Here is a 27,726-nt window from a genome sequence, read left to right on the forward strand (position 1 = left end):
ATAAATGGAATTTTAAAAAAAAAGTAGAGTTGATCTGGATAAATGGGGGTATTGAATATGTGGCACCCTGTGGAAGGCAAGCCAAGAGCATGATATTTAGACCAACAGCTTGTCAAGGTGTTACATGGAAGGAGAAAAGGAAATGTAGGATCTTTTGGGACAACTGTTAGAAAAAGCCTCCATAAGAAAAGACAGGTAGAATATATAGACTATTGATTCAGAACATTCTAGCTACATTGAGTGGGATTGAATTTCATCAGTACTGTAGTGACCATTTATGGATACTTTGCTTTGTGACTCCATACAGAACCGAGATTCAACAATAAAGTCTCCCTATGAGTCATGTTCAACTCCTGACTTCGTGAAGATCTTCATGTAATTTTCTTCGCAAAAATGAGGAAGTATCTTGCCGTTGCCCTCTTCCAAAAAGCCTTTGCAGTTTCTGGTCTAGCTGTCTGGGGATTTCTTGGTGCTTTCCTAACCACGGTCTGTCCAGGATTCGCTCGTTTTCATTTTTGAAACCAGTTATTTAGCTGGGCAAAATTGAAAGTCTCCTTTGAGTTAGCTTGGTCCCTGGTGGTCTGATGAACATGGCTCTCTAGTTCTTTTGGCAACGACATGGAAATGGTTTGCCGTGTCCCCTGGGATTTTTTTAAAAAAAATTTTTTACTTCCCAATCTAACCTACAGCATTAGTATTTCCAATGGCTTCCCATCCAAGTATTAACCAGACCTGACCCTGCTTAGCTTTTTTTGAGATCAGCCAGGAGCTACCAGCTGGTTGAGCACTGATAATGGCAATTTTATATACAACGTATATAAACTCTGTGTCTGTCTGTCTTCTGTATACACACACACACACACACACACACACACACACACACACACCACATTGTCTACCTTTCCCATGTGGGCAAACACACAGAGATGTCCCATACATCCACAGACAAATAAATGTGCCCACCAGAAGACCCTAAATGATAGGACCTTCTGAATAAATACTTTTGAAAGAGTCAGGGAAAGATGAGAGTACATTTTTATCAGATGAGTTCTCTGAATCTTATTAATGATAATAATCTTTCCAAACAAATTTCTGATCTTAAACAGCTGTGGCTGATAAAGTACATTTAAAAGCGTTACACCCCAGTTAAACGATTAGCCAGAAAATAGTATTTTTCTAATCCTAGAACTATTTCAAATTCTGAGTGCGTTATTTCAACTGTAAGGAAAAAAATAATAATTCAGGAGATCCTCAGCTGTTCCAGTGTTAACGTATTACTTATACCTTCAGATTTGGAATCCAGATTTGGTTAATATCTGCCAGTATATCTATTGCATTAGATATGTTTAAGATTTTTTCTTCTTCCTGACACAACAGTGAAGCTTTTTAACTAGGTTAAAAGAACTGCTTTATGTTTATGTTTATTGGACTTATTATATAGTTGAACTTGTTGATATCCTGAAGGTGTTTAAGTATTTCTGCTCATCTCCTTCTAATCATTTGGATGCTCTTGGACACATCCAATTAAGTAGCACAACGCCACATCTCAGCTACCAGCAAATTAAGCGTCTGAATTATTATCTCATTAATAGCCAGGCTGGCAATGGAAATGCCAGTAGTTAACTTAATTACAACAGCTCAGCTCTCATAAGTGACCTCATTCTCATGTTTAAGCATGGACGTAATGTGAACATTTGCAGACTACACAATTCAATAGGGATTTCATGTGGAACTCTTTCTGAGAGATAGTTTCCGGTTTTCTGTTTGTCAATGTCCAGTGGGCTCAATTTCTCAGTCATCTATGGAGTAATTCTTTTGTTGTTATTTCTTCTGGACGAAGTTCTCTGCCCATCATTGAATTTTGTGGAAAAACTGCATTTGTGTGTGTCATCTTAAGCCACTTATGTCATCATACGGATCCAGAAAAGTTCCAAAAAAGATCTTGGACAAACTTGAACAATGGGCCCTATCCAAGAAAATGAGTTTCAGTGTGGGGAAAAGCAAAGTTTTACATTCAGGCAGGAAAAATCGAAGGTCTAAGTACAGATTGGGCAAGACCTGGCTCCAAAACAGCAACTGTGAGAGGGACCTTGGAGTCCTAGTGGGCGATCACTTGACTATGAGCCAGCAGTGTGCAGCAGCAGCCGAAAAAAGCTAATAACAATCCTGGCTTGTATAAACAGAGGCATACAATTAAGAACACGCAAAGTATTAGTACCGCTTTATAAAACCCTAGTAAGACCACACCTGGAATACTGCAACCAGTTTTGGTCACCCTAGTACAAAAAAGTTGTTGAGAGTTTGGAAAAAGTTCAGAGAAGAGCAACTAAAATTATCAAAGGCCTCGAGATTGAAACATATGAAGAACGGCTGCAGGACTTGGGTTTGGCTAGTCTAAAGAAAAGAAGAAACGGGCGACATGATAGCAGTATTCCGATATCTGAGGGGCAGCCACAAAGAAGAGGGCATCAAACTATTCTCCAAAGCACCAGAGGGCAGGACAGGAAACAATGGTTGGAAACTGATCAAAGAGAGAAGCAACCTGGAATTAAGGAGAAACTTCCTAGCAGTGAGGACAATTAACCAGTGGAACAGCTGGCCTTCAGAAGTCGTGGGCGCTCCATTACTGGAGGTTTTTAAGGAGAGACTGGACAGTCACTTGTCTGAAATGGTATAGGTCAGTGATGGCAAACCTTTTAGAGACCGAGTGCCCAAACTGCAACCCAAAACCCGCTTATGTATTGTCGGGTGCCAGGTGGGCGTGGCCCACTGGATGGCTGTGGCCCATTGGGTGGGCGTGGCTGCGGTGGTAACGGCAGACTGGGTGGGACTAAAAAGTTAAATCAATCAATTCCAACTTTGCGAGATCTTTTTTTTCCCCACGAGAAGTTGAAATTGATTGATTGAACCTCTTTTTTTGTTTTTGTTTTTTGTACACGGCGGCAGAGGCCTAAAGCGAAAAGGTTTTATAAAACCCAGCTGAAGGCCTAGGACTGGGGCGATGGCACATCTGCCCACAGAGAGGGCTCTGCGTGCCACCTGTGGCACACGTGCCATAGGTTTGCCACCACGGGTATAGGTTCTTCTGCTCGAGCAGGAGGCTGGACTAAGAAGACCTCCATAGGATCAATAATGAGGATGTGGTGGCTCAGCAGTTAAGATGCTGAGCTTGTCAGCTAGAAAGCCAGCAGCCCAGGTTCGAGACCAGAGTGCCATGCGATGGGGTGAGCACCTGTCCTCGCCCCAGCTCCTGCCAACCTAGCAGTTCAAAAGCGTGCAAACTGATGCAATGCTGGCCATGTGACTGCGGAAATCTCTTCAGACAGTGCTGGCTCAGTGACCTTGAAACTGATGGGCACCATCCCCCTATACGTGGCAACAACTAGTGGAGTAAAATCCGCAGGGACACCGTTATCTTTTTTTACAGGGTCCATAATAATCTTTCTTTCTGATTCATATATCAGCTTATTTTAATGCTGTTTTCGCAGCATTCCCCAAGGTGGAGGAGAACCCCATTCACCAAATGGTCATTTGCTGGGAATTGTGGGGTTGCAGCTCAGTGCATATGGATGGCATGTGCTTGGAGAAAGCTGCAGTAAAGCATAGAATATATGGATCTCTTGTAATATAACCTATACTTTCTAGATCTGTTCCACCATAGTGATGTCCAGAAGCCCTCTTTCGGGGGGTTTACTCTCAGAATGTCAAATGGCTTTCTCCTGAATAAGTTCCAAAGGCCATTCTTCAGGCAGGTTCTTATTGCATACATATTCCCATCTGTTTAATAAAAGACTTGAAATCCATGTTTGAGAATGCCTGTCAGTGTCATGTATTTTGTTCATTCATTCATTCATTCATTTTTCTATAGCCGCCCATCTCAATCCAATGGACTATTTCAATTGACTGTTTTGCTCTCAAATATACTTTTTAAATAAGGTAAATAACAAATAAGGTGAAAACACCTTAAGTCATGCTTATTATATGGATTTCCTGGTGGTTTCCCCCAGAGCTGGCTAGGGAAGTCTGGAAGTCTTAAAAGTAGCCAAGGTTGGGAACATTGCACTAACCAGATCCAAACCTATTTAGCTTTTTTCAAGGTAAGCTAAAGTAGGAAATTTTTGCCAAATAAGATGGACTACATAGGCCTTAGGAATGTTGAAAGCACTTTCTACAGGGTATCATGTAGTCCTTGCAGTAACTTTGTAAATTAGAGCATTATTTATTTATTTTATTTATTTTATTATTTATTATTTATTTATTTTATTGGATTTGTATACCGCCCTATTCCCGTAGGACTCAGGGCGGTTTACAGGGCAGTTAAAACCATGAATACAAAAAATTAAAAACAAATAAAACATTTAAATTAAATTCAAGCCCCAAGAGTAAATCTAAAACCCAGTTAAATTAACAACCCCACAGTCTGGACCAAACAGATCGAAGAGCCAAGTTTTCAGGTCCCGGCGAAATGAGCGAAGGTCGGGGGCAGTCCTAAGTTCTGTGGGTAGTTGGTTCCATAGGGCAGGCGCACCCACAGAGAACGCCCTTCCCCTGGGAATAACCCGCCGGCATTCATTAACCGGCGGTACCCTGAGAAGGCCCTCCCTGTGGGGGTGCACAGGACGATGGGAAGATGATGCCGGCAGCAGGTGTTCCCTTAGATAGTCCGGACCCAAGCCATTTAGGGCTTGAATCTCACCCGGAGGGCAACCAGAAGCCAATGCAGCTCATGGAGAAGAGGTGTTACACGGGAGTATCGGGAAGCTCCCATCAAAACTCGCGCGGCTAGACTTTCGGTGGCGGCGCGGCGCCGAAGACAGCCTTCCCGGGCTGCCCGCGGCTCAGCTGTTTGTTTTTTCGCCCGAAACAGCGCCGATCAGCTGTTCGGGCGAAATTGAAGCCCCCTCCTCGAGAGAAGAGGAGGGGGTGAGGCCCCAGGTAGGGGTAGAGTTCTCCGGGGCCGCCTGAGCTTGGAGCTTGGGCAGCTGAAGGATTGAACTCCCCCGAAGCCTGGGTTGCTCCCAGCTGGCCGGAGTCTCTGCTCCGAACTTCTTGGAGCAGAGCCAGGCGTCTGCGAACCATCCCTGCCTGAAGAAAGGACTATGATTTAAAGGAGCAGGCAGAGCGGTACAAGAGGAAAAGGTGAAGAGGATTATTTTACTATACTCTCGAGCTTGTTGGACTTTTTAAACTTTAAGTGAAAGTGCGTCATAATTGAGGACTAAAAGATGGCGGCGAAACCTCCCCCTAAAACTCTTCGGAGTGGTGGATCCTCGCCGGTGCAACAATCATCACTACAGGCGTTGCACCCTCCTGAAGCGCTGACATCGAAGGATTTGCGAGATGCTTTGGATAAACATGCCCAGGTACTTTTGGAATCAATTAATCAATCAATTGCTGATAAATTTGCACAGATGGAGGAAAAATTGGAGAAATTGGAGGAGAGAATGGAAGAGAGGATGGAACAGAAGTTCAGTGTGATGAAGGTAGACATTTTGTCTTCAGTGCATAAAGTGGCGGAATGTGTGGAAGAATTAGATGAAAAAGTGGATGATCTGGCTCAAAGGAATGCTATATTAGAAGTAAAAGCAAGGGAGAATGAAAATGCAAGAGACAAAGTGGAAAGGGAGTTAAGCCTAGCCCAATATTACCAGATGCAGTTTGCTGTCAGAATCAGAGGTTTAAAAGAGAATATTAAAGAAGATTTAAAGCAGCTGATCTCTGAGGCTCTTGAAGTGGTATTGAATCAGCCAGCATCTGAAATAAGAGCAGCTATGGATAAAGTGTTTCGGGTGAATTCATGGATTGCCAGACAGAGAAAGTTGCCTAGAAATGTGGTGGTTTATTTTGCAAAAAGAGAAATTAGAGATCAAGTTATACAAGCTGCCTATGATGCTAAAGTGGTGATTGCTGAACAAGAAGTCTTGGTTTTAAAAGAAATCCCTCCAAGGATTTTAAGGGGAAGGAAGGACTATACATTTCTCGTGCATGAGCTTAAGCAAAGAGATATAAGGTTCAGATGGGAGATTCCAGATGGGCTGATGGTGATGCATGAAGGTAAAAGGTATCGGCTGATTACTGTGAAGCAAGCGCGTGATTTCTACAATAATGTCTTAAAAGCAACCCCATTAACACTTCTGGAAGCTGGAAAGGGATCTGGAGAAGGAGAACATCAAGAGGATGAAACAGAGGAAAGTGGTGCTGGAGGAGATCAAGCTACAATTTCTTTGGATGATCCTAGAGAGCAAAGAGTAACGCGTGCTGCTTTAAAACGAGCAAAGAAAATAAAAGAACAAGATCAGCAAAAGTCTTCAGATTCTTCACAACGTACATATAGTCAAGCTGTGGGAGGAGCACGGCCTAAAGAAGTTAGTCCTATCAAAGCTGTGGTCCAAGAGCTTTTGGAGGATATGCATGGCAACTAAATTTCTAACCTGGAATGTTAATGGACTAAATTCACCGCAGAAGAGGAAGAAAGTTTTTCAATATTTAAAACAATTTAAGATAGATGTTATATGTTTGCAAGAAACGCATATTAGAGTTTTGGATCAAAAGCATTTACTGAACTCGAGACTGGGTACGCAATTTGTTGCTTCTGCAGAGAATAAGAAAAATGGAGTGGTTGTTTATGTTAAAAGTGCCTTAACAGCAGACTTAATTGAAGCAGATAAGCATGGAAGATATGTTATGATTGAGCTGTTGTTAGAAGGTAAAAAGACGCTTTTAGTTGGATTATATGCACCTAACCAACAACAAGCTGACTTTTTTAGCTTACTTCACACAAAGCTTACCCAGTTGGATTATAAATCTTTTATTTTTATGGGAGACTGGAATGGTGTTTTGGATGTACAGTTGGATAAGGCTGGAGCTTTTAAGCGCATTCCAAGTCATGCTAGACTGCCTAAATCTTTTTTTGAAATGAAGGATGACCTGGAATTGCGAGATATTTGGCGTGAGAGACACTTGCAGGAGAAGGATTATACTTTTTATTCTGACAGACACCAATCTTTTTCGAGGATTGATTTTATTTTGTTGACTAATGATTTTTTTTTGAGAACTAAAAAGGTGAAGATTTGTGCAAGAACTATCTCTGACCACAGTCCAGTTTGGTTGGAGATTGATAAGGAGAAAAGAGATAGGCGCTCGTGGCGCGTAAATGAGAATTTGTTTAGAAATCAGAGAAATGTGGAAGAATGCAAACAGCGGATGAAGGATTTTTTTGAGATTAATATGAATAAGGGTACCTCTATGGATATGGTTTGGGATGCTAGCAAGGCCTATATGAGAGGGGTGTTGATATATATGAATAATAGACATAGACGTGCAGTGGAAACTAGAAGGAAAGAACTGGAGAATGAAATAAAGGAAAAAGAAAAGGCTTTGATTTTGAACCCAGAGGATGTGAAGATCAAGGAGGCTATTAGACTGCTAAGAGGACAATTTGATAAATTAATGGCAGATCAAGTGGCGACCAATCTGCGGTTTGCTAGGCACAATACTTTTTGCAACGCTAATAAACCAGGCAGATGGTTAGCTTATAGACTGAGGAAAAAACAAAGGGCCTCTAATATAGATAAGATTGAGTATAAAGGAAGGGTTGTGTTTCAACAGAATCTTATTAAGGATGCTTTTGTGGATTTTTATTCGAAATTATATACTAAAGAGGAAATTACTGTAAAAGATATTGATATATACTTGGAGAATGCTAGCATCCCGGTTCTTACGCAAGTACAAAAAGAGGGGATTAATCAACTGATTACAGAAGAAGAAATTTTTACAGCAATTAAGGAACTGAAGGTGGATAAAGCGCCAGGCACGGATGGCTTGACTGCGGCCTATTATAAAAATTTACAATTAGAGATGATAAAGCCGTTAAAGGAATTGTTTCAGACAATTCAGAGGGGGGGAAAGGTGCCACCGTCTTGGAGAACAGCTTTTATCTCTTTGATTCCGAAGGAAGACCAGGATGCTACTCAAGTTAAAAATTACAGACCGATATCACTTTTAAATACAGATTATAAGATATTTGCTACGGTTTTGGCTAATAGACTGATGAGGGTTCTGCAACAGGTGATTCATGGGGATCAAACGGGGTTTATTAGTGGTAGGCAAATGAAAAATAATGTGAGACATATAGTTGATGTGTTAGAGTTTTTGGAAAGACACAACCAGATCTCTGCAGCGCTAATCTTTTTAGATGCTGAAAAGGCCTTTGATCAATTGAATTGGCAATTTTTGTTGAAAGTTTTAGATAAAATGGATTTTGGGGAAAAATTTTTACAACCGATTAGGGCATTATATCAAAAACAAACTGCCCGAATCATAGTTAACAATAGCCTGACAGCAGCATGTAATATTGAGAAGGGCACAAGGCAAGGGTGTCCGTTATCGCCCTTGTTATTTGTGTTAACATTAGAGATATTATTGGTTAAGATTCGGAACTCGGAAAAAATTAAGGGGATACAAGTTGGAGATCAGGACTATAGATTGAGAGCATTTGCAGATGATCTGGTTGTTACAGTGACCCAGCCAGAGAACTCTGTTGTGGACCTGATGGAGATAATAACACAATATGGGAAGGTTTCTGGATTTAAAGTAAATACACAGAAAACTAAAATTTTGGCTAGAAATATGACAGTTTCACAGAAGGCTCTCTTAGAAGGATTAACTGGATTTGAGATTGTTAAAAGGGTTAAATATTTGGGGGTGATTTTGTCGCCCTCTAATACAAAGCTATATAAAAATAATTATGAAAAACTATGGGGGAAAATTCAAAAAGAATTGGAGAGTTGGCAAAAATTGCAATTGTCTTTGTTGGGACGGATTGCAGCAGTGAAAATGAATGTCCTGCCCAAATTTTTATTTTTATTTCAAATGATACCGATTCTTAAGAAAGATTCTAACCTGGAGGAATGGCAGCGTGGTATCAATAAATTTGTGTGGGCAGGGAAAAAGCCACGAGTTAAACTTAAGATTATGCAGGATACTCGTGAGAGAGGTGGCCTTAAATTGCCTAATTTTAAATTATATTATGAAGCTGCTGCATTAGTAGGAATAAGTGATTGGATTAATTTGACGCAACTGAGGTTATTAAATCTTGAGGGCCATGATTTGTTGTTTGGCTGGCATGCATATTTGTTGTATGATAAGAAGGTAGATATTGTGTTTAGGATGCATATTTTAAGACAGGCATTGCTGAGAGTTTGGAAGAAGTATAGACATAAGTTAAGCAGCAAGATACCATTGTGGACAATTCCAAAACACGCAATAGAAAATATACATGCTGGTTTCAAACATGATGTGACTACGTACAAGGAAATTTTAAGCCTGGAAAGGAATGTTTGGTGTTTGAAATCATATAGCCTCTTGCGAGAAGAGAAGGTTGTTCAAACTTGGTTTCAATATATTCAATTACGGGCCAGGTGGAAAGAAGACCAGAAAAATGGATTTGCAATGACTGATGAAAATTTGATAAAGCAAATTAGAAATCAGGGACCAGCACATATCAAACGGATATATCTTGCATTGATAGAGATTGATTCAGAAACAGAGCTTGTTAAGGATTGTATGTTAAAATGGGCCCAAAACATCCAGGAAGTTATCACAATGGACACGTGGGAAAAGATTTGGGTGAGGAACGTAAAATTTACTCAAGCTCAAAATCTAAGAGAGAACTTTTACAAAATGTTTTATAGATGGCATTTAGATCCTAAAAAGCTTGCAAGTATGTATCCGAATTATCAGCCTAAATGTTGGAGGTGCGGTGATGAAGATGCAACATATTTTCACATATGGTGGACATGTAAGAAGGTTAAGGCTTTTTGGATAAAAGTCTGGTGGAATATGCAGAAGATTTTTAAACAGAGGATAAAGTTTTGTCCGCAACTTTTTTTGTTGGGAATAATTGCAGACGCTACAGTTGTGGACACCAAGTTGATGTTGAACTTAATTACGGCAGCAAGACTTTTGATAGGTCAATATTGGAAGAAAGAGGAACTGCCGACCATAGAAGAATGGACTTTAAAGGTTTCCGACCTGGCAGAGATGGCGAAGATTTCGGCCTATTTGAAAGATCATTCGCAAGAACATTATATTATGGAATGGAGAAAATGGATTGAGTTTATCCAGAATAAGTATAGGGTTAAGAAGTTTTATGTAGCATTCGAATAAGTCTTCTTTCGTTTTTTTTTCTTTTTCTATTCTAATTTTTTATATATATTTAATATTGCTAAGGTGTGTTTTATCCTATATAAGCTAGAGAGTGATGGATTTTAGAATTTATAGTTGTTAGTATATGGTTGTTTGATTGCTTTTTTATATATATATACCTTGTATTTAGCTCTGGGAAGTCAGGGGGGGAGGCAGGGGGGGAGGGGGGAGGGGGGAGGCTGGGGGGAGGTAGGGGGGGAGCAGGGAGGGGGAAGGGGGGTTTTTTAAAGGAAAACTGTATTTTAAAACTTTTCAATAAAAAAAAAAACTCGCGCGGCTGAATTCTGCACCAGTTGAAGCCTTCGGGTGGTCCTCAAGGGCAGCCCCATGTAGAGGGCATTGCAGTAGTCTAACCGGGAGGTCACGAGCGCATGAGTGACTGTACGTAGAGCATCTCGGTCCAGATAGGGACGCAACTGGCGCACCAGGCGAATCTGGGCAAAAGCCCCCCTGGTCACGGCTTCTATATGATCTTCCAAACTGAGCCGTGAATCCAGGAGGACTCCCAAGTTGCGAGCCCTATCAACAGGGGGTAATACCTCATCCCCTATTGTTAATGATTATTTCCTAATGTGAAGTGCAAAGAATCAGAACAACTTCACGAATACGCTAACACAATTTCTTTATTATTGATCATCTATTTTACAAGCATGAGTCGGTTGCTAAGCATCTGAATGGTGCAACAGTTGTTAAGTGTGAAAAATGGTCATAAGTCACTTTTTTCATTGCTGTTATAACTTCAGACAGTCACTAAATGAACAGTTGTAAGTTGAGGACTACCTGTTGGCTGGGGATGTTGTGAATTAGATTTAAGGAAATCTAGAGAGCACCAGCTTGGGGAATGCTACTTCTGGAATATATAACTTCTTATTGATAGTTACCTTTATTTATAGCCTCCTAGAGGCTCATAAGAATTTAATTTTCCAGGTAGCTTGGAACATGAATATATGTGTTTCCCAGTACCAGGCATAGAATTATTACTTCTGGGATCCATTGTGCCATATGTATATGTTGTGTTAGATTTTAGTGTGTATGACTGTATTGTTCTTGTTTTGGTTTTATCCAACCCCACAACCTACACATATGGCCCTGGAAAATGTAAATGTGGCCCCACAAGATTTGTAAAATTCTAACATTAGTATGTGATTTATATATATTGACTATTATATATTAGATATTTTATATGCAGCCCAAAACAATTCCTGTTCATCGCAGCTCAGGCAAGCCAAAAGGATAGATTACTGTATTGTAGCCTATATATCTTTTACAATCAATTGACTAAATTGATATATAAATTCACAAATAAATAAATCAAGGCATTTGATTTTCATTGTGATTTATTTTCCATTGTTATCATTGATTTCCATTGTGATTTATTTTCCCCCATCCAGGTTTAAGACTGGCCAAATCAATGGGGACCTGCTGATATATCATGTTTTGCTGACACTGAAGCCTTACTACGCCAAGCCATATGAGATCGTCGTGGACCTCACCCACGCCGGGCCCAGCAACCGTTTCAAAACAGACTTCCTGTCCAAGTGGTTTGTAGTTTTCCCAGGATTCGCTTACGAAAACGTCTCTGCCGTCTTCATCTACAACTGCAACTCGTGGGTGAGGGAGTACACCAAGTACCATGAGCGGCTCCTGACGGGCCTGAAAGGCAGCAAAAGGCTCATTTTCATTGACTCGCCTGGGAAATTGGCCGAGCACATAGACCATGACCAGCAGAAACTTCCTGCGGCTACTTTGGCTTTGGAAGAAGACCTGAAAGTTTTCCACAATGCCCTCAAACTGGCTCACAAAGACACCAAAGTTTCCATTAAAGTAAGTCTCATACTTACTTTAATAACCCTAGGGACGCGGTGGCTCAGTGGGTTAGGATGCTGAGCTTGTCGATCAGAAGGTCGGCAGTTCGGCGGGTCGAATCCCGAGTGCTTCGTAGCAGAGTGAGCGCCTGTGACTCGTCCCAGCTTCTGCCAACCTAGCAGTTCAAAAGCATGTAAAAATGCAAGTAGAAAAATAGGGACAACTACAGTGGGAAGGTAACAGCGTTCTATGCACCTTTGGCGTCTAGTCATGCCGGCCACATGACCATGTGAAACGGAGATGAGCACCATCCATATTCATGTTGGAAACAACTAGCACGCATGTGCGGGGGAAACCTTACCTTTACCTAAGTCTCATACTATCTGTCTGTCTGTCTGTCTGTCTGTCTGTCTGTCTGTCTATCTATCTATCTATCTATCTATCTATCTATCTATCTATCTATTAGATTTGTATCACCGCCTACTCGCACATGGCAACTGAAGGCGGCTTACATCAATAACAACCTATAAAAAATAAAATCACAAGAGGAAAAATAAAATAATATAATCACCCCCTACCCTATCCCAGCAACAGCACACATTAAACTAGCCATTTGCTGGGCTCTATCCGACTTTGGGTTCCCCAGGCCCGCTGGCAGAACCAGGTCTTCAGTGCCTTCTGGAAGAATGCTAAAATTGGGGCCAGTCTAATCTCTGAGGGAATGATGTTCCAGAGAGAGGGAGCCACCACAGAGAAGGCCCTTCATCTGGGTCCCGCCAGACGCATCTCCTTAGGGGTTGGGACCCACAACATTCCTTGCCTCCTCACTTTAGTGGGTCAGGTAGATATGACCGGCAAGACACAGTCCCACAGATAATCTGGTCCCAAGCCATAAAAGGCTTTAAAGGTGACAACCAGCACCCTGAATTGCACCCAGAAACAAATCAGCAACCAATGCAAGCTCCCACAAGAGAGGTGTCACATGTGCACACTGAGGTCTGCACAAAACCATGCGGGCTGCTGCATTTTGTACCAACTGGAACTTCCAATGCTCTTCAGAGGCAGCCCCAGTTAACTGTATTTTTGGCATTTACAGCAGCTTTTCCCCAATCTGGTATCTTGCAGTAGGTGCTAAAACAGTGCTTCTCAACTCTGGTCACTTTAAGATAGGTGGACTTCAACTCCCAGAATTAAACAAGCATAATATTATATCTGAGAGGGGGGTGATGGCTCAGCACCTAAAGACATTGAACTTGTCAGCCGGAAAGCCCGGGTTTGAGACCAGAGCACTGCACAATCGGTTGAATTCCCGTTCCTGTCCCAGCTCCTGCCCACCTAGCAATTCAAAAGCATGCAAATGCGAGTAGATAAAAGAGTTACCAGCTCGGTGGGAAGTTAACGGCGTTCTCTGCACCTTTGCCGTATAGCCCTGCTGGCCATATAACCACAGAAAATATCTTCGTACAATACTGGCTCCCTCAGCCAAGAAAGGGAGATGAGGACTGCATCCTAGATTTGGACACAACTGGTCAGTGGAAACCTAATATTATATCCAGAGCTTTTTGCCCGAGCTTTCAGTGGCTGTAGCTTTAACTTAACTAGCTACGTGTAGTAAGACAGGTGAAATAGTAGTATTTTCCACTTGAAAAAAGTTGACCCTTAAGACGGACTGATTTGGATTCCAGATGATTATGCATATTGAAACAATAAAATACGTCCCTTCCTATTTTATCGGTTGCCATCCTGCATTCTCAAAACATTTGAAAAGAATATTACGGCCTACTACGGGACGAAAAAAATCTCCTTTTATCTCCGTAAGAGAACACTATAACTTCGGGGTATCCAACCTTGGCCACTTTAAGACACGTGGACTTCAACTCCCAGAATTCCTCAGCCAGCATGGTTGGCTACGGAATTCTGGGAGATGAAGTCCCCAAGTCTTAAAGTTGCCAAGTTGGACACCCCTGCCTTAGCTAGTGCTTCTTTTTTCTTTTCTCCCACCCAAACTCGTTGCCTTCCACAGGTTGGCTCCACGGCTGTCCAGGTGACGTCAGCTGAGCGCACAAGAGTCCTGGGCCAGACCGTGTTCCTGAACGACATTTACTACGCTTCGGAAATAGAGGAAATCTGCCTTGTGGATGAAAACCAGTTCACCCTAACCATTGCCAACCAGGGCACTCCTCTGACTTTCATGCACCAGGAGTGCGAAGCTATTGTACAGTCTATCATTCATATACGGACACGATGGGAATTATCCCAGCCCGACTCCATACCGCAACATACGAAAATCCGTCCCAAGGATGTGCCCGGAACCCTGCTGAACATCGCGCTGCTTAATCTAGGGAGCTCGGACCCAAGTCTACGGTAGGTGTCGCTGTCGTTTGTGGAGGGATTGTGAGGCCTGGTGTCGAACGAGTCCCAACTACACAGATAGTCCTGGACTTATGACCGCAATTCAGCCCGAAATTTCCTTTGCTGAGCCAGGCAGTTGTTAAGTGAGTCGTGTCCCGTTTCACGACCTTTACTCACCACGGCTATTAAACCCCATACAGGTAGTCCTTGACTTACAACGGCTCACTTAGTGACCTTTCAAAGTTACAACGGCACTGAGAAAAGTCACCTAGGATCATTTCTCTGTTAACAGCCTTTGTAGCATCCCCATATGGTCATGTGATTGAAATTCAGATGCTCGGCAACTGGTTCATACCTACAACCGTTGCTGTGTCCCGAGGTCATGTGATCCCCTTTTGCAGCCTTTTGACGAGCGAAGTCCGTGGGGAAGCCAGATTCGCTTAAGAACCGGGTTACTGTCGTGCCTCCGTCTGAGCCTGAATCGGCGGAGGAAGAGGAACTGGAAGGGGACCCTCTGGAGGCCCGAGGGAGAGGGGTCTGCGGCTTCGGAGGGATGTGGGGAGGAGCAGGCCGAAGCAGGCCAGGGCCCTTCAGGATTGGGACAGGAGGAAGAGGGGAGGCAGAGTTCAGGCGATGAGCAAGGGCCACCCCCACCTGATCCTAGAGGACGGAGAGTGGAGAGAAAGAGGGAACAACGCAGGCAGGCTCAACTACTCGGGAGGAGAGTGTCCCTGCCCTTCTCCAGGAGGAACACCTGGAGATTGAGATTTAGGGAGATGCTGTGGGGAGGGGCATTTGTCGGGAACAAACGCTGATTCCTTGGAGTGTTGTGCATTGTTGCTGACCTCTTGTTTTGTGACTTCTGTTTTGGACGCTTGGAAACTGACTATTGGACTGACTGACCACGTTGCTTGAATGTTTAAAGGACTGTATTTTGGATTCTCTCTTTTGAAAAACTGCTCAGGCAAGCTAGGATTCAAACAACTTGTTAAGTTTATGTTTTCCCCCTTGTTATCTCTATGGCCTGGAGTACTACTTTCTTACGCTAATCAGACTATATTTGAACTTGCTTTCAGCCAAAGTTGGCTGAAGGGGTGTTTGTGTGTGTGTGTGTGTGTGTGTGTGTGTGTGTGTGTGTGTGTGTGTGTGTGTGTTCTTTTGTTTAGGCTTGCCAGCAAACGTGGGAGCATTTGGAGCAATAAAAGAACTGTTTGCATTGCCTCTGTGCTGTGCCCTGGGTCATCACAGTTACTAACTTATCAGCTGCAGTGATTCACTTAGCATCTGTGGCAAGAAAGGTCATAAAATGGGGCAAAACTCACTTAACAAGTGCTTCACTTAACAACAGAAATTTTGGGCTCAATTGGGTTCGTAAGTTGAGGATTACCTGTATGCTTGTTAACTGAATCACGTGGTCTATAAGTCAGTCTGGCTTCCTCATTGACTTTGCTTGTCAGAATGTCACAAAAGGGGATTATGTGGCCCTGGGACATCCTAATTGTCATAAATATGAACCAGCTGCCAAGCATCTGAATTTCAAATCACGTGACCGTGGGAATGCTGCAACGGTCATGTGTGTGAAAGCGGTCATAAGTCACTTTTTTTGGTGCTGTTGTAACTTTGAATGGTCACTAAATGAACAGATGTTAGTTGAGGACCACCTGCAATCTCTCACGTGTTGGTTTTATGTAGATTTCATCGTCATCTAATGGAGAGACCCTCCTACGGCTGACCAAATAAGATTCTTGAGTTGATTCGGGGGGGGGGGGGTGTCAGAGGCCAAATAGGCTGATATCAGTGTTAAGAAATCACTTGGTTGAGTTGGACAGTCATAGAAATTGAATGAATTGATTGAAAGAATGAATGGGTAGATGGATGAATGATTGGATGGATGGATGGATGGATAAACGAATGAAAGAACGAAATCGGTTTCTGAACATAGACTTTCTGGACCTTACCAAGGGAACGTTTTTTTTTAATGCATTCCTCATTTTTTGTTGCAGGTCTGCGGCCTATAATCTTCTCTGTGCCTTAACTTGTACTTTTAATTTAAAGATTGAAGGCCAATTACTGGAAACGTCAGGTCTTTGTATCCCTGCAAACAACACTCTTTTCATTGTCTCCATTAGTAAGACTCTGGCAGCTAATGAGCCCCACCTTACCCTAGAGTTTTTGGAAGAATGCATTTCCGGATTTAGCAAGTCTAGTAAGTAACATTACTTCGCTTTTCCAGTTTTTATAAGGTAATAGCCATGGCTTGATAGCTGCATTGAGGAAATCAGCAGCGCTGATATTGGGGATCAGTGGAGGGGTGGCTATATTAAATAATAGTAACAATACAGGGAACCCTCTGTCAAGTTTCCAATGTCTGGGCTTTTCAAGTGACTCTGAGGCCTTGTTTACCTTGAAATTCCTTTATTCAGCCTAATACACCGGCAAATGCTTGCTCGAAGGAAGCTGGAATCTGAAATCTCCGCCCCTTGCACAATATAATTAAACACAATTCTCCACCTTTCTAATTTTGTCATTAATCATATTCTCCAATTAATTTAAAGAATCAACTTCCCTTCCATTAGAGCAGACATGTCAAACACAAGGCCCGGGGGCCGGATCCAGCCCGCAAAATGGTTTCATGCGGCCCGCGAAGCCATCCTAGAAACAGTGAGGGAACAGCCCCCACTGCCTTGGCCCTGGCCCAGAGACCCTCTTTCTGCCAGAGACCCTCAGATCTGTCCCACTCCTGCCCAGGCCCCCATAGGCACCCTTGATGCGAATGATGTAGAGCTGGCCACGCCCACCCAGTAGGCCATACGCACTCTAGCCACGCCCACCCAGTAGGCCATGCCCACCCGGGCCATACCCACCCGGGCCCCTGAGGGCAACTGCAATGCTGATGCGGCCCTCAATGAAATTGAGTTTGACACCCCTGCGTTATCTTCTTTAGAGAGACAAATGGCCTTCAGAGTGCATTCCTACTCTTCCCTCCCACCAATTTTAAACTAAAACAATACACAAGTCTTAAAGCAATACACAAGTTTAACATATGAAATAGCTACTTCTTCATCTCATGTCAAGCAATAACATTCGATGTTAGCAGCATTGACACCCTCACTTAACAATGGTAATTGGAGCCAGTATTTCTGCCACTAAGCCAGGGGTGTCAAACTGCCGGCCCGCGGGCTGGAGGCATCGCGACGAAACCGCGCCCACCCCATTGCCGGCAATGGGGAAAAAGCTCCGATAGGTCGCGCGACGTCACGTGACGTCGCGAGTTTGACATGTCTGCACTAAGCAATGCAGTCGAAAAGTGAGAGGTCGCATGACCACATTGCTTAGCAGTGGCAATCCTGGCAATCCCCGTTGTTGTCATTAAGCAAGGATCATGAGTCATTAAGTAAGGACCTCCTGGCAACTTCCTGACAGCTTCCAGCAAGCAAAGTCAATGGGGAAGCCAGCAGAAAGTCACAAGTCCCAGGCAGTTCTTAAGCAGGCCAGTAAGTGTATAAGGAGCTATTGCAGCACAAGTGTGGCGGGACTAAGTGTGGCTACTGCCAGGTGGGAGAGGATGCGACAGTGGCCACTGTAGCAATAATGCAATAAAAATGAAGGCATTATGTACAGTTGTAGAGGTGGAGAAATGTGCATGCAGGCAACATACCCAAGCACATACTAAGTAAAGTTAAGAGTTTTAGTGAATCCAAGAGTGCAGCAATTAATAAAAGGCAGGTTTACATTGAAATATGAGAATTGTTCTTTTTAAAAAAAAACCCTGAAAAGGTAGAGCTAAATACATTTTTAGGAACCCTGAATTAATTCTACAAATCTGGCAGCACATGAAAAATAAAATAGGCCACTCTTACACAGTACATAGGGAAATGTAATCCCAGCTCCAGCTTTAAAAAAATATACATCTATGAGTAGACAGAGTTATTGACATGCTTCGTGCAGCGTTTCTCAGCCTTGGCCACTTGGAAGATGTGTGGACTTCAACTCCCAGAATTCCCTCGCCAGGATGGCAAGAGGCATGCTAACTCAGATATAAGCAGAAAGAACTTCTTCTGCCACTTACAGCTTCTTAATGATCTCTGTTTCGTTCAAAGAGTCTGGCAACTTCCCTTTCTTTTTTGTTTGAAATGTTTCGCTGCTTATCCTAGTAGCTTCTTCAGTCAGACAGAATTGGTTAGGGGGACCCCACGTAGGTCTCAAGAGTGGTGTCATTTCTCAGGCTTGTTAGCTGAGTAGGCAGAGATCATTAACAATTGCTCCTCCTAAATATTTTATTTAGGTGGTCCTTAAGCGTGGCCTCCCTGGTGAACTTGTGAAGTGGTGTTGATCTTCCTGAGGCTTTATTTCTATAAGTCACCTGTGGTCACCACGAGTTGGGCAGCCATATAAATGTTCTTAATAAATAGATAAAATAGGAGGAAACGGTAAAAGAAGGGGGATGGGAGGATGTTCGGAAATGCCATTTGTTGTGGGGTTGAACTTAGGGTACAGGTTCTGAATTGTATTCAGACTTGGGCCAACACCCAGGAGATAGGTTGCTGAAAATTTGCACTCCTCAATCCGGAATGTGAAATTTGAGAAGTGATGATGCATGCTGCTTTCATTGAGAAGATGGCAAATTAATCACCTGCTCATTCCTTCTTCGGGGCCCAGGTTATAGTAGAAGCCTTTCTCTTTCTTTCCCTCTTCCCCAGAAAGCATGATGAGTCTGTAAGCTCAAAATAAATTCCAACCCACCCACCTGACATCCACTTCTGCTCTTGCAGTGGGAAGCGTGGGAGGTAAAGGAAAATAACTGTTCCCCAGTGCTTACAATTCAGTCTCACTGAGAAGGCTGAGCATTAGCGGTTCATGGAACGGATAGGAGAAAATTGTCTGGCCTGTCAATTCCCACGATGAGGGAATTGAAGTGGAACTCATCAAATTTGCAGATGACACCAAACTGGCAGGAGTAGCCAACACCCCAGAAGACAAAACTCAGGATCCAAACAGATCTTGACCAACTTGAACAATGGGCCCTGTCCAACAAAATGACTTTCAGTGTGGAGAAAAGCAACGTTTTACATTTAGGAAGGAAAAATCAAAGGTACAAGTACAGATCGGGCGAGACCTGGCTTAAAAACAGTAACTGTGAGAGGGGCCTTGGAATCCTAGTGGACGATCACTTGACCATGAGTCAGCAGTAATACAATCCTGGGTTGTATAAGCAGAGGTGTAGAATCAAGATCACACGACGTATTAGTACCGCTTTGTAAAACCCTACTAAGACCACAGCTGGAATATTGCAGCCAATGTTTGGGGGAAAAAATCAGAGAAGAGCAACTAAGATGATCAAAGGCCTGGAGAATAAAACATACAAAGAATGGCTGTGGGACTTGGGTTTGGCTAGTTTAAAGAAAAGAAGAAACAGGGGTGACATGATAGCACTAGTCCAGTATTTGAGGGGCTGCCACAAAGACGAGGGGGTCACATTATTCTCCAAAGCACCAGAGTTAAGGACAATGAGAACAATTAACCAGTGGAACAGCTTGCCTCCAGAAATCATGGGTGCTCCATCACTGGAGATTTTTAAGAAGACACTAGACAGTCACTTGTCTGAGATGGTATTGGTTCTCCTGCTTAAGCAGAGGGCTGAACTAGAAGACCTCCAAGGCCCCTTCCAGCTCTATTCTATTCTTTGTGCATTCTGTTTCCCGGTATTGTTGGGGAAATTATATGTATGGCAGTGAAAGTTGGACCATAAGTAAGGCTGAGCGCCAAAGAATTGAGGCCTTTGAACTATGGTGCTGGAGAAGACTCCTGCGAGTTCCTTGGACTGCAAGGCGACCAAACCAGTCAGTCCTAGAGGAGATCAAACCCGACTGCTTTTTAGAAGGCCAGATCCTGAAGCTAAAACTCAAATACTTTGGCCACCTAATGAGAAGGAAGGACTCACTGGAGAAGAGCCTAATGCTGGGAAAGGTTGAGGGCAAGAGAAGAAGGGGACGACAGAGAATGAGGTGGCTGGATGGAGTCACTGAAACAGTAGACGTGAGCTTAAATGGACTCCAGAAGATGGTAGAGGACAGGAAGGCCTGGAGGAACGTTGTCTATGGGGTCGTGATGGCTCAGACACGACTTCGCAGCTAACAACAACAACAACAAAGGCAAGGGGAAGAACCAAGATTCCTTCGCCATGGGCACATTTCCCCTCTCAAAACAACTCTCTGTTGGGAAACAACCATATAAATGTCTCTCTTCTTGAACTTGCTGAAGGAATTCAATGAAGATTACAAAGTCAAGAGTGTGCTGTCAGCCCTTCTAATATTTGGAGAGTCTTATCCATGAAGTCTGGTATGTGCATCGTTGTGTTTGAAGGTGCCCTGTCTTTGATCTGCAGCCCAAGGCCCATTTGGGTTCATTGCAGGAGACCTAGAGATGTTAGTTTCTTTTGTCATTTAGCACCGTATCTCACGCTACTTTTGGTGCCAAAGTCAACTTGCCTTTCAAGAATGGGGGGTCTGAAGATCACCAATCCAGGACCCTTCGGCAGAGAGAAATCATTATTTGCTGTCTTTCCAGCACACTTTGCTTTTTCATAACTACCAAGTTTTGTTCCAGAAGATAATTGGGCAAACTTTTGTGCGAGACTTTTTTTTCTAATATGTCTGTTTATTTGAATTTCAGGTATTGAACTAAAACATCTCTGTCTGGAATATATGACTCCCTGGTTATTGAATCTGGTCCGCTTTTGCAAACATAATGATGATGCTCGGCGCCAGCGAGTCACAGCGATTCTTGATAAGCTTATCACAATGACAATAAATGAGAAACAGATGTATCCTTCCATTCAAGCCAAGATATGGGGTAGTTTGGGACAGGTACTGTTTTTGACTGGTTTCCCCCCCCCCCTCAGTTTTTGGTTGAAGAATAAACAATATATGTATGACATGTTCTTCACTGTATGTTTAACTATATGTCTATGCTTGACTTAAATATCCTCCCCAAAAGCTATTTCTGCCAAGTTATTGAAAGGGTATATGCTAAACTCAAGTGTCCTCTATTCAGAACCATTGTTTTCTTTAGCATTTCTTCCCTATGGTGGTAGGATCTGGTGGTTTCTCCAAAGTGCTCACCTAGCTTTTTCAACAAAGCTATCATTACAAGATAAGATAAGGGCTCTTATTTATGAACTGGCTGGTTGCAGAGCCTGACGTAGAACCTGACACTGACTTGGGCCAAAAGGAAAGGATTGGACCAAGGTCACCCAGGCAGCTTCTGTGCGTAAAGGAGGACTAAGCCTTGCCTTGTCAAGCACAGGAAATCAGGAGTCCAGGTAGTTCAAATGATTATAGGTTTATTGTGCGCTAATGCGCTCTACAAAAATCTGAACTACTAACAGTAAAAGCAGATTGGCGGCAGATAAGAGTCAGTGGAGTTCAAGGTGGGCTAGACTCCGATCTCTTGTGGGCAGGAAGGGACTCGAGACTGATGACGCATTTGACCCCTCCCTCAGGCTCAGCCTGGTCATTTCCTACATCCCTCTTCCCACTGTTATCTACTGTCTTAACTACACTGGCTCTTAAGGAAAGTAGTTCATCCTTCCATGCCTCAGGGAGGACTTGGGTCTCCTCAGGTCCAGAACCATTACGCCACCCTGTTCAGAGTAAACTGTTAAATATCTTTTAAACGTTACTATGGCATTTATTTGGATTTGTCTTTCAGGATTTTTGTTGATAATAAGCTGGTAAGTGAATCAGATTTCCCGGGCAGAAAAAAAAACCTAGCCTTTCTGTCAAAATCAACCTTCCAGCTTGACATAGTTCTGGAAAGATATTATTTTTATTATTATTATTATTATTATTATTATTATTATTATTATTATTATTATTATTTTATCTGATTAAAGAATGTAAATTTATCTCATTATTTTAGAGGGTTCTTCGCACTTAACCATTTTCTTGTGGCATTTAATACTGAATGATGTTAGCAAGAAACTACTTAGAATACCCAGATGAGCATAGATCAACACCAAGATTATCATCAGACCAACATTCAAGTAGTAAATAATACTCCAAACAAGCTAACATTAAACAGCCCAACCAAAGAACCACCAAGACTGCCCCCACCAACTGTGACGGGGCAAACCACTAGAATATAAATTGAGAGCAATTTATGTTCTTCAACATAATATATATTATATATAATATATCTGTCAAGAAAACAACCAAGCTCAGAGACAACTAAGAACCGCTCAGGAGCTACAGGCAGTCCTTGACTTGTGATCACAATTGAGCCCAAAATTTATGTTGCTAGGTGAGAAATTTGTTAAGTGAGGTTTGCCCCATTTTACGATTTCTCTTACCACGTTTGTTAAGTGAATCATATAGTTTTTAAATTAGTAACTCGGTTGCTAAGTGAATCTGGCTTCCCCACTGACTTTGCTTGTCAAAAGGTTGCAAAGGGGGATCACACAACCCCGGGACACTGTGACCGTCATCAATGTGAGCCAGCTGTCAAGCATCCAAATGTAAATCACGTGACCATGGGGTGCTGGAACAGTAATAAGCATGGAAAAGGGTCATAAGTCACTTTTTCCAGTGCCGTTGTAATTTCGAACGGTTACTAAGCGAACTGTTGTAAGTCGAGGACTACCTGCACTTTATTTGACGTGCTTTGTATCAGATTTCTGAATTCACAGTCCATTCGTTCCTGTTAGCATTAAGTCAACAGTAAAGCCAATCCTTTAATAGTCAAGGAAGATCAATGTCTCTCTTAGTTAGCTGACATTAGATGACACCATTCGATTTGCACATTTAATTTTCACAGTAGGAGGCAGCAGCTAACTGCCCTTGGCTGACCTCAGAAAAGTTGATCAGGGTTTATGCTTGGATGGAAACCACAAAGAAATCCCAGGTTGGTAAACTAGAGTGGGATGTCAAAAAAAAAAAGATCCTGGAAAAAAGTGATAGCAAATACTTCCACAGTGTTGCAACAAAGTCACTAAAAGTTGAGCATGACTTAGGAGAGTCTTAAACTTAACCTCAGCCTAAATAGAAGGGGGGGTGTCCTGAAAACCCAACGTTTACTGTAATGTGATCAACATAAGATTAATAATATCTATTTCAGAAGAAGCAAAAGTTTTGACAACTTGTGCACTGTTCTGTACCAGCCTGCTACCGGCCCTGCAGAAAAGGCAACCCCTTTATAAACGGCAAGAGGCTGGAATGACGTCTGCCAAATTTATTACTACAAAAAACAAACAAGACACGCACCAAGATACAGGAGCTTTGAAACACTATCTGAGCGGTTGCTTTCAGCAAACCAGCCCTCCCCAAACATTCCCTTTATAAAGAGTTCAGGGCGTGGCCTCTCTCTGCCTCCTTCCGAGAAGCCCCACAGCCTTCCTGTTTACTCCTACTTGACTGCCTCCTGCATCGGGCGTCCTTGAACAGGGCCAGCTGTGGGTCATCTTCATCCACACTGTCAGGCTCACACAGCTGGGTCTCCATGGTGACCAAGTGGGAGGGGCCTGGCTGAGGGCTCTCATCAGCAAGATCTTCAACCCCCTCAGCAAGGTCTTCAACACCCCCCTCCTCCTCTGATTCGTCCGACCCAACTGCCGAACCCACAGGCTGACCCTGAATCACAACATGCACAGCCTGCAGTGCACATGTGTTGACTGATGTGTTCCAAATTAGAGAACGTTTAGGTCCCCTTTCAATACAAAAGATTACGTTTGCATGTTCTTGAGCACGGCTGTTTTTCTTGCCTTTTTGACAGATAACTGATCTACTCGATGTGGTGCTGGACAGTTTTATCAAAACCAGTGCCACAGGAGGATTGGGGTCCATCAAAGCAGAGGTCATGGCAGATACAGCTGTTGCCCTGGCTTCTGGAAACGTGAAGCTGGTTTCCAGCAAAGTAAGCATTCTCCTTGAATTTAACTAGTTATTCTCTTCACGTGTGGATGGAAATCCGTGAGTAATATATATATATATTTTCTCCTTCACTTGTTCTCTGTCCTTCTTTTGTTGGATAGCAGGGGAAAGGGCTGCTAACAAACTGGCACAAAACAATCTCCCATGTTGAAAAATATTACAGGTAGTCCTTGACTTAACAACAGTTCATTTAGTGACCATTAACAGCAGTGGGAAAAAGTGACTTACGACCGTTTTTCACACTTACAACCATTGCGGCATCTCCACTGTCACGTGATCAAACTTCAGGTGCTTGACGGCTGACTCATATTTATGACAGCTGCAATGTACAGGGGTCATGTGATGACCTTCTGCTGCCTTCTGACAGACAGAGACAATGGGGAAGCCAGATTCACTTAACAACCCTGTTGCTAACATAACAGTTGCAGTGATTCACTTAACATCTGTGGCAAGAAAGGCTGTAAAATGCGGCAAAACTCACTTAACAAATGTCTCGCTCAGCAACATAAATTTTTGGCTCAATTGTGGTCGCATGTCCAGGACTACCTTTATATTAAATACAGCAAAAATAATAGGAGCCTGCTTGGTGAGTGCACTATACTGTAGCCAGGCAGTTATATAATTCTGAGAAGCTCAGGAAATACAGCTTTAAGGTGTTACCACTTCTCATCCCTCTGAGCCATCTCTCAACTCATGCTTCTTCCAGGAAGCCTTTGGGCTTCAATTGTAGGCTTTATTAAAAAAATACATCTGTAATGAGGAACAGATCGAGATTTTCCCCCCGAAAACAAACTCTTTTCCCCATATATTAAATCCTATAGTGATGAGGACAATGATCAAACAAAGAGCTCTGAAAGGTCATAGGTCCTCGACGTATGACTGCAATGGACCCTGCCCATTATGACTGTATGTCATAGCGGTCATGTGGCTGACCTCATTTTACGACCATTTCTGCAGATGGTTCTCAAGAGAATCACTGTGATCACCCCAGGATCCACCCCAGTCAAGCGAATCCAGTCATTAAGCAACCAATAGTTTGCTATGAGCATAAAAATTGGCATTTTTCAGGCAAAACCATCATAAAAGGCAGTCACATGACCACCAGACTGCAAATGGCTCTGCTGCTGAATTCCCAAACTTCTGCCTCATGACTGCAAGAGGGGGCCTGACTGAACTTCGAATCCAGGTTTCTAAGTCCCCCTTTTTGAGTCAGTCGTAACTTCAGACAGTTGCTAAGTAACCAGTTATAGATTGAGGACTTCCTGTAATCCCGTCATTTTTTTGTTCTATTTCTTTCCTGTTAAATCTGCGTGCTACCCAGAGTTGTCAAGACGTTAGGTAGCTTTAGAAATGTGAAACTTAAATGAACAATAAAACAAATAAGCTGTTTGGAAAGGTTTCCAAAGAATTTAGATCAGGGCTCTCCAAACTTGGCAATTTGAAGATGTGTGGACTTCAACTCAAGATAACTTGAGACTCTTTATCAAAATGGCACCAAAATATCTGTCATGCCTTTTTCCCCTGGGAAGTCTTAGATCAGGGGTCTTCAAACCTGGCAAGTTAAGACTTGTGGACTTCAACTCCCAGAATTCTTCAGCCAGCCATGACTGGCTGAGGAATTCTGGGAGTTGAAATCCACAAGTCTTAAAGTTGCCAAGTTTGAAGACCCCTGGCTTAGAGTGATTCTTCCACTTCATTTCTTTGTTGATTAGAGACAGCCACTTAGGATCCTCGTGTTCCTAAAGCCAACTTTTTGTTCCGGTGTCTAAAGCATATACCTTCTAACACAACGTGACTGCTTGTTCCCTTCCAGGTGATTGGACGGATGTGCAAAATAATAGACAAGACCTGCCTCTCTCCAACTGCCACCTTAGAGCAGCACCTCATGTGGGACGACATTGCCATTCTAGCCCGTTACATGCTGATGCTGTCTTTTAACAATTCCCTTGATGTGGCCGCACATCTCCCCTACCTCTTCCACGTTGTTACTCTGTTGGTGGCTACTGGTCCTCTTTCTCTCAGAGCTTCCACCCACGGCCTGGTCATCAACATCATTCATTCTCTGTGCACTTGTTCACAACTTCACTTTAGCGGTAAGTCTTTATATGGATTTATTTTTAAACCTCAAATCCATCTCCTTTGGTCTCATGCTGCTTTTCCAAGAAGTAGAGACGAGGTAAATTTCAGTGGTTAACACACTTCCCCATCTCTCTGCTGTCCAGTTCTGGACCTTTTAGATCAGGGGTCCCCAAACTGGGCTGCAGCCCACTACTGGGCCATGGCCTGCTGGCCACCAGGACGGGCTGGTCAGTGCACACGTGTGTGCGCGCACTCACCCCCACTTGCACTAGCGCCACGGCTACGCAGTGAAAATGGGGCTCCGTGCAGCCTAAAACAGGGTGCCACACGCTGAAAACAGGGCGGAGCCAGCACCTGCGTGGCAAAAATGGGCAGGGCTAGCGAGTGTCACATGGGTGCTAGCGCCGCCCCGTTTGTGTCACGCACATGCTCCGTTTGCACGCATGCACGTAAAATGCTTCCCCCTCCCTTTCTGTCCGATGCGCCAACCTTTGGGGACCTCTGTTTTAGATGACCAATTTAAGTAACTAAAGGATAACCTGCTTTGAACAAGCAGCTCAGCTTTCCTCAGTTTGATGCCCTTTTCATGTATTAAGAGACCTGGAAATCGAAATTCTAATTCCTGTGCGGACTAATCTTCAACAGGCTCATCCAGATTGCACAACTCTGATGGTCCATTGCCCCTTTCGGTTCATTTTCTCCCATGTTTCATTTCTCTTTGTTGGTCCCAATGACTGCCAGCGCCCCAGCCATTAACCTGGTTGGAACCTCTCTCGTCCATTCAGCATACTAAGGCATGGAGGTGCCAACCAAGGCATGATGACTTGTTCAAGAAATCACAAATTTATCCTAGTTTATCATAATGTAGTAATGGAGCGAGCAGATTGAGTCCCAATAACATTAATTGTACAGGTAGTCCTTGACTTAAATTTGTTTAGTGACCATTCAGAGTTACAATGGCACAGAAAAAGTGACTTATAAGCATTTTTCACACTTAACAACCTTTGCAGCATCCCCATGATCCTGTGATCAAAATTCAGACGCTTGGCAACTGGTTCATATTTATGACCGTTGCTGTTTCCCAAGGTCATGTGATCACATTTTGTGACCTTCTGACAAGCAAAGTTCACGGGGAAGCCAGATTCACTTAACAATCAGGTTACTAACTTAACAACTGCAGTGACTCACTTAACAATGATAGCAAGAAAGGTCATAAAATGGGGCAAAACTCACCTAACAAATGGCTCACTTAACAACAGAAATTTTGGACTCAGTTGTGGTCGTAAGTTGAGGACTACCTGTATTTAGTTCCAATTCAAATCAAGTGGAGTTAAGCAAGAAGCAACGGATGGAAACT

The 27,726-nt window shown here is 43.0% G+C and overlaps 1 protein-coding gene across 1 annotated transcript in view; it reads left to right on the forward strand.

The window, feature by feature from the left end:
• NF1 (neurofibromin 1) overlaps window positions 1–27,726 on the forward strand; it is a 232,623-nt gene that overhangs the window by 161,537 nt on the left and 43,360 nt on the right. Inside the window, exons 37-42 of the mRNA XM_083379640.1 lie at window positions 11,598–12,030; window positions 14,036–14,376; window positions 16,368–16,570; window positions 21,037–21,230; window positions 24,133–24,273; window positions 26,104–26,383. Coding sequence (XP_083235766.1) covers window positions 11,598–12,030; window positions 14,036–14,376; window positions 16,368–16,570; window positions 21,037–21,230; window positions 24,133–24,273; window positions 26,104–26,383 — 1,592 coding nt within the window. The remainder of the gene's footprint in view (window positions 1–11,597; window positions 12,031–14,035; window positions 14,377–16,367; window positions 16,571–21,036; window positions 21,231–24,132; window positions 24,274–26,103; window positions 26,384–27,726) is intronic.

Source organism: Vipera ursinii (genome assembly GCF_947247035.1).
Source record: "Vipera ursinii genome assembly, chromosome: 1".
Taxonomy (NCBI): domain Eukaryota; kingdom Metazoa; phylum Chordata; class Lepidosauria; order Squamata; family Viperidae; genus Vipera; species Vipera ursinii.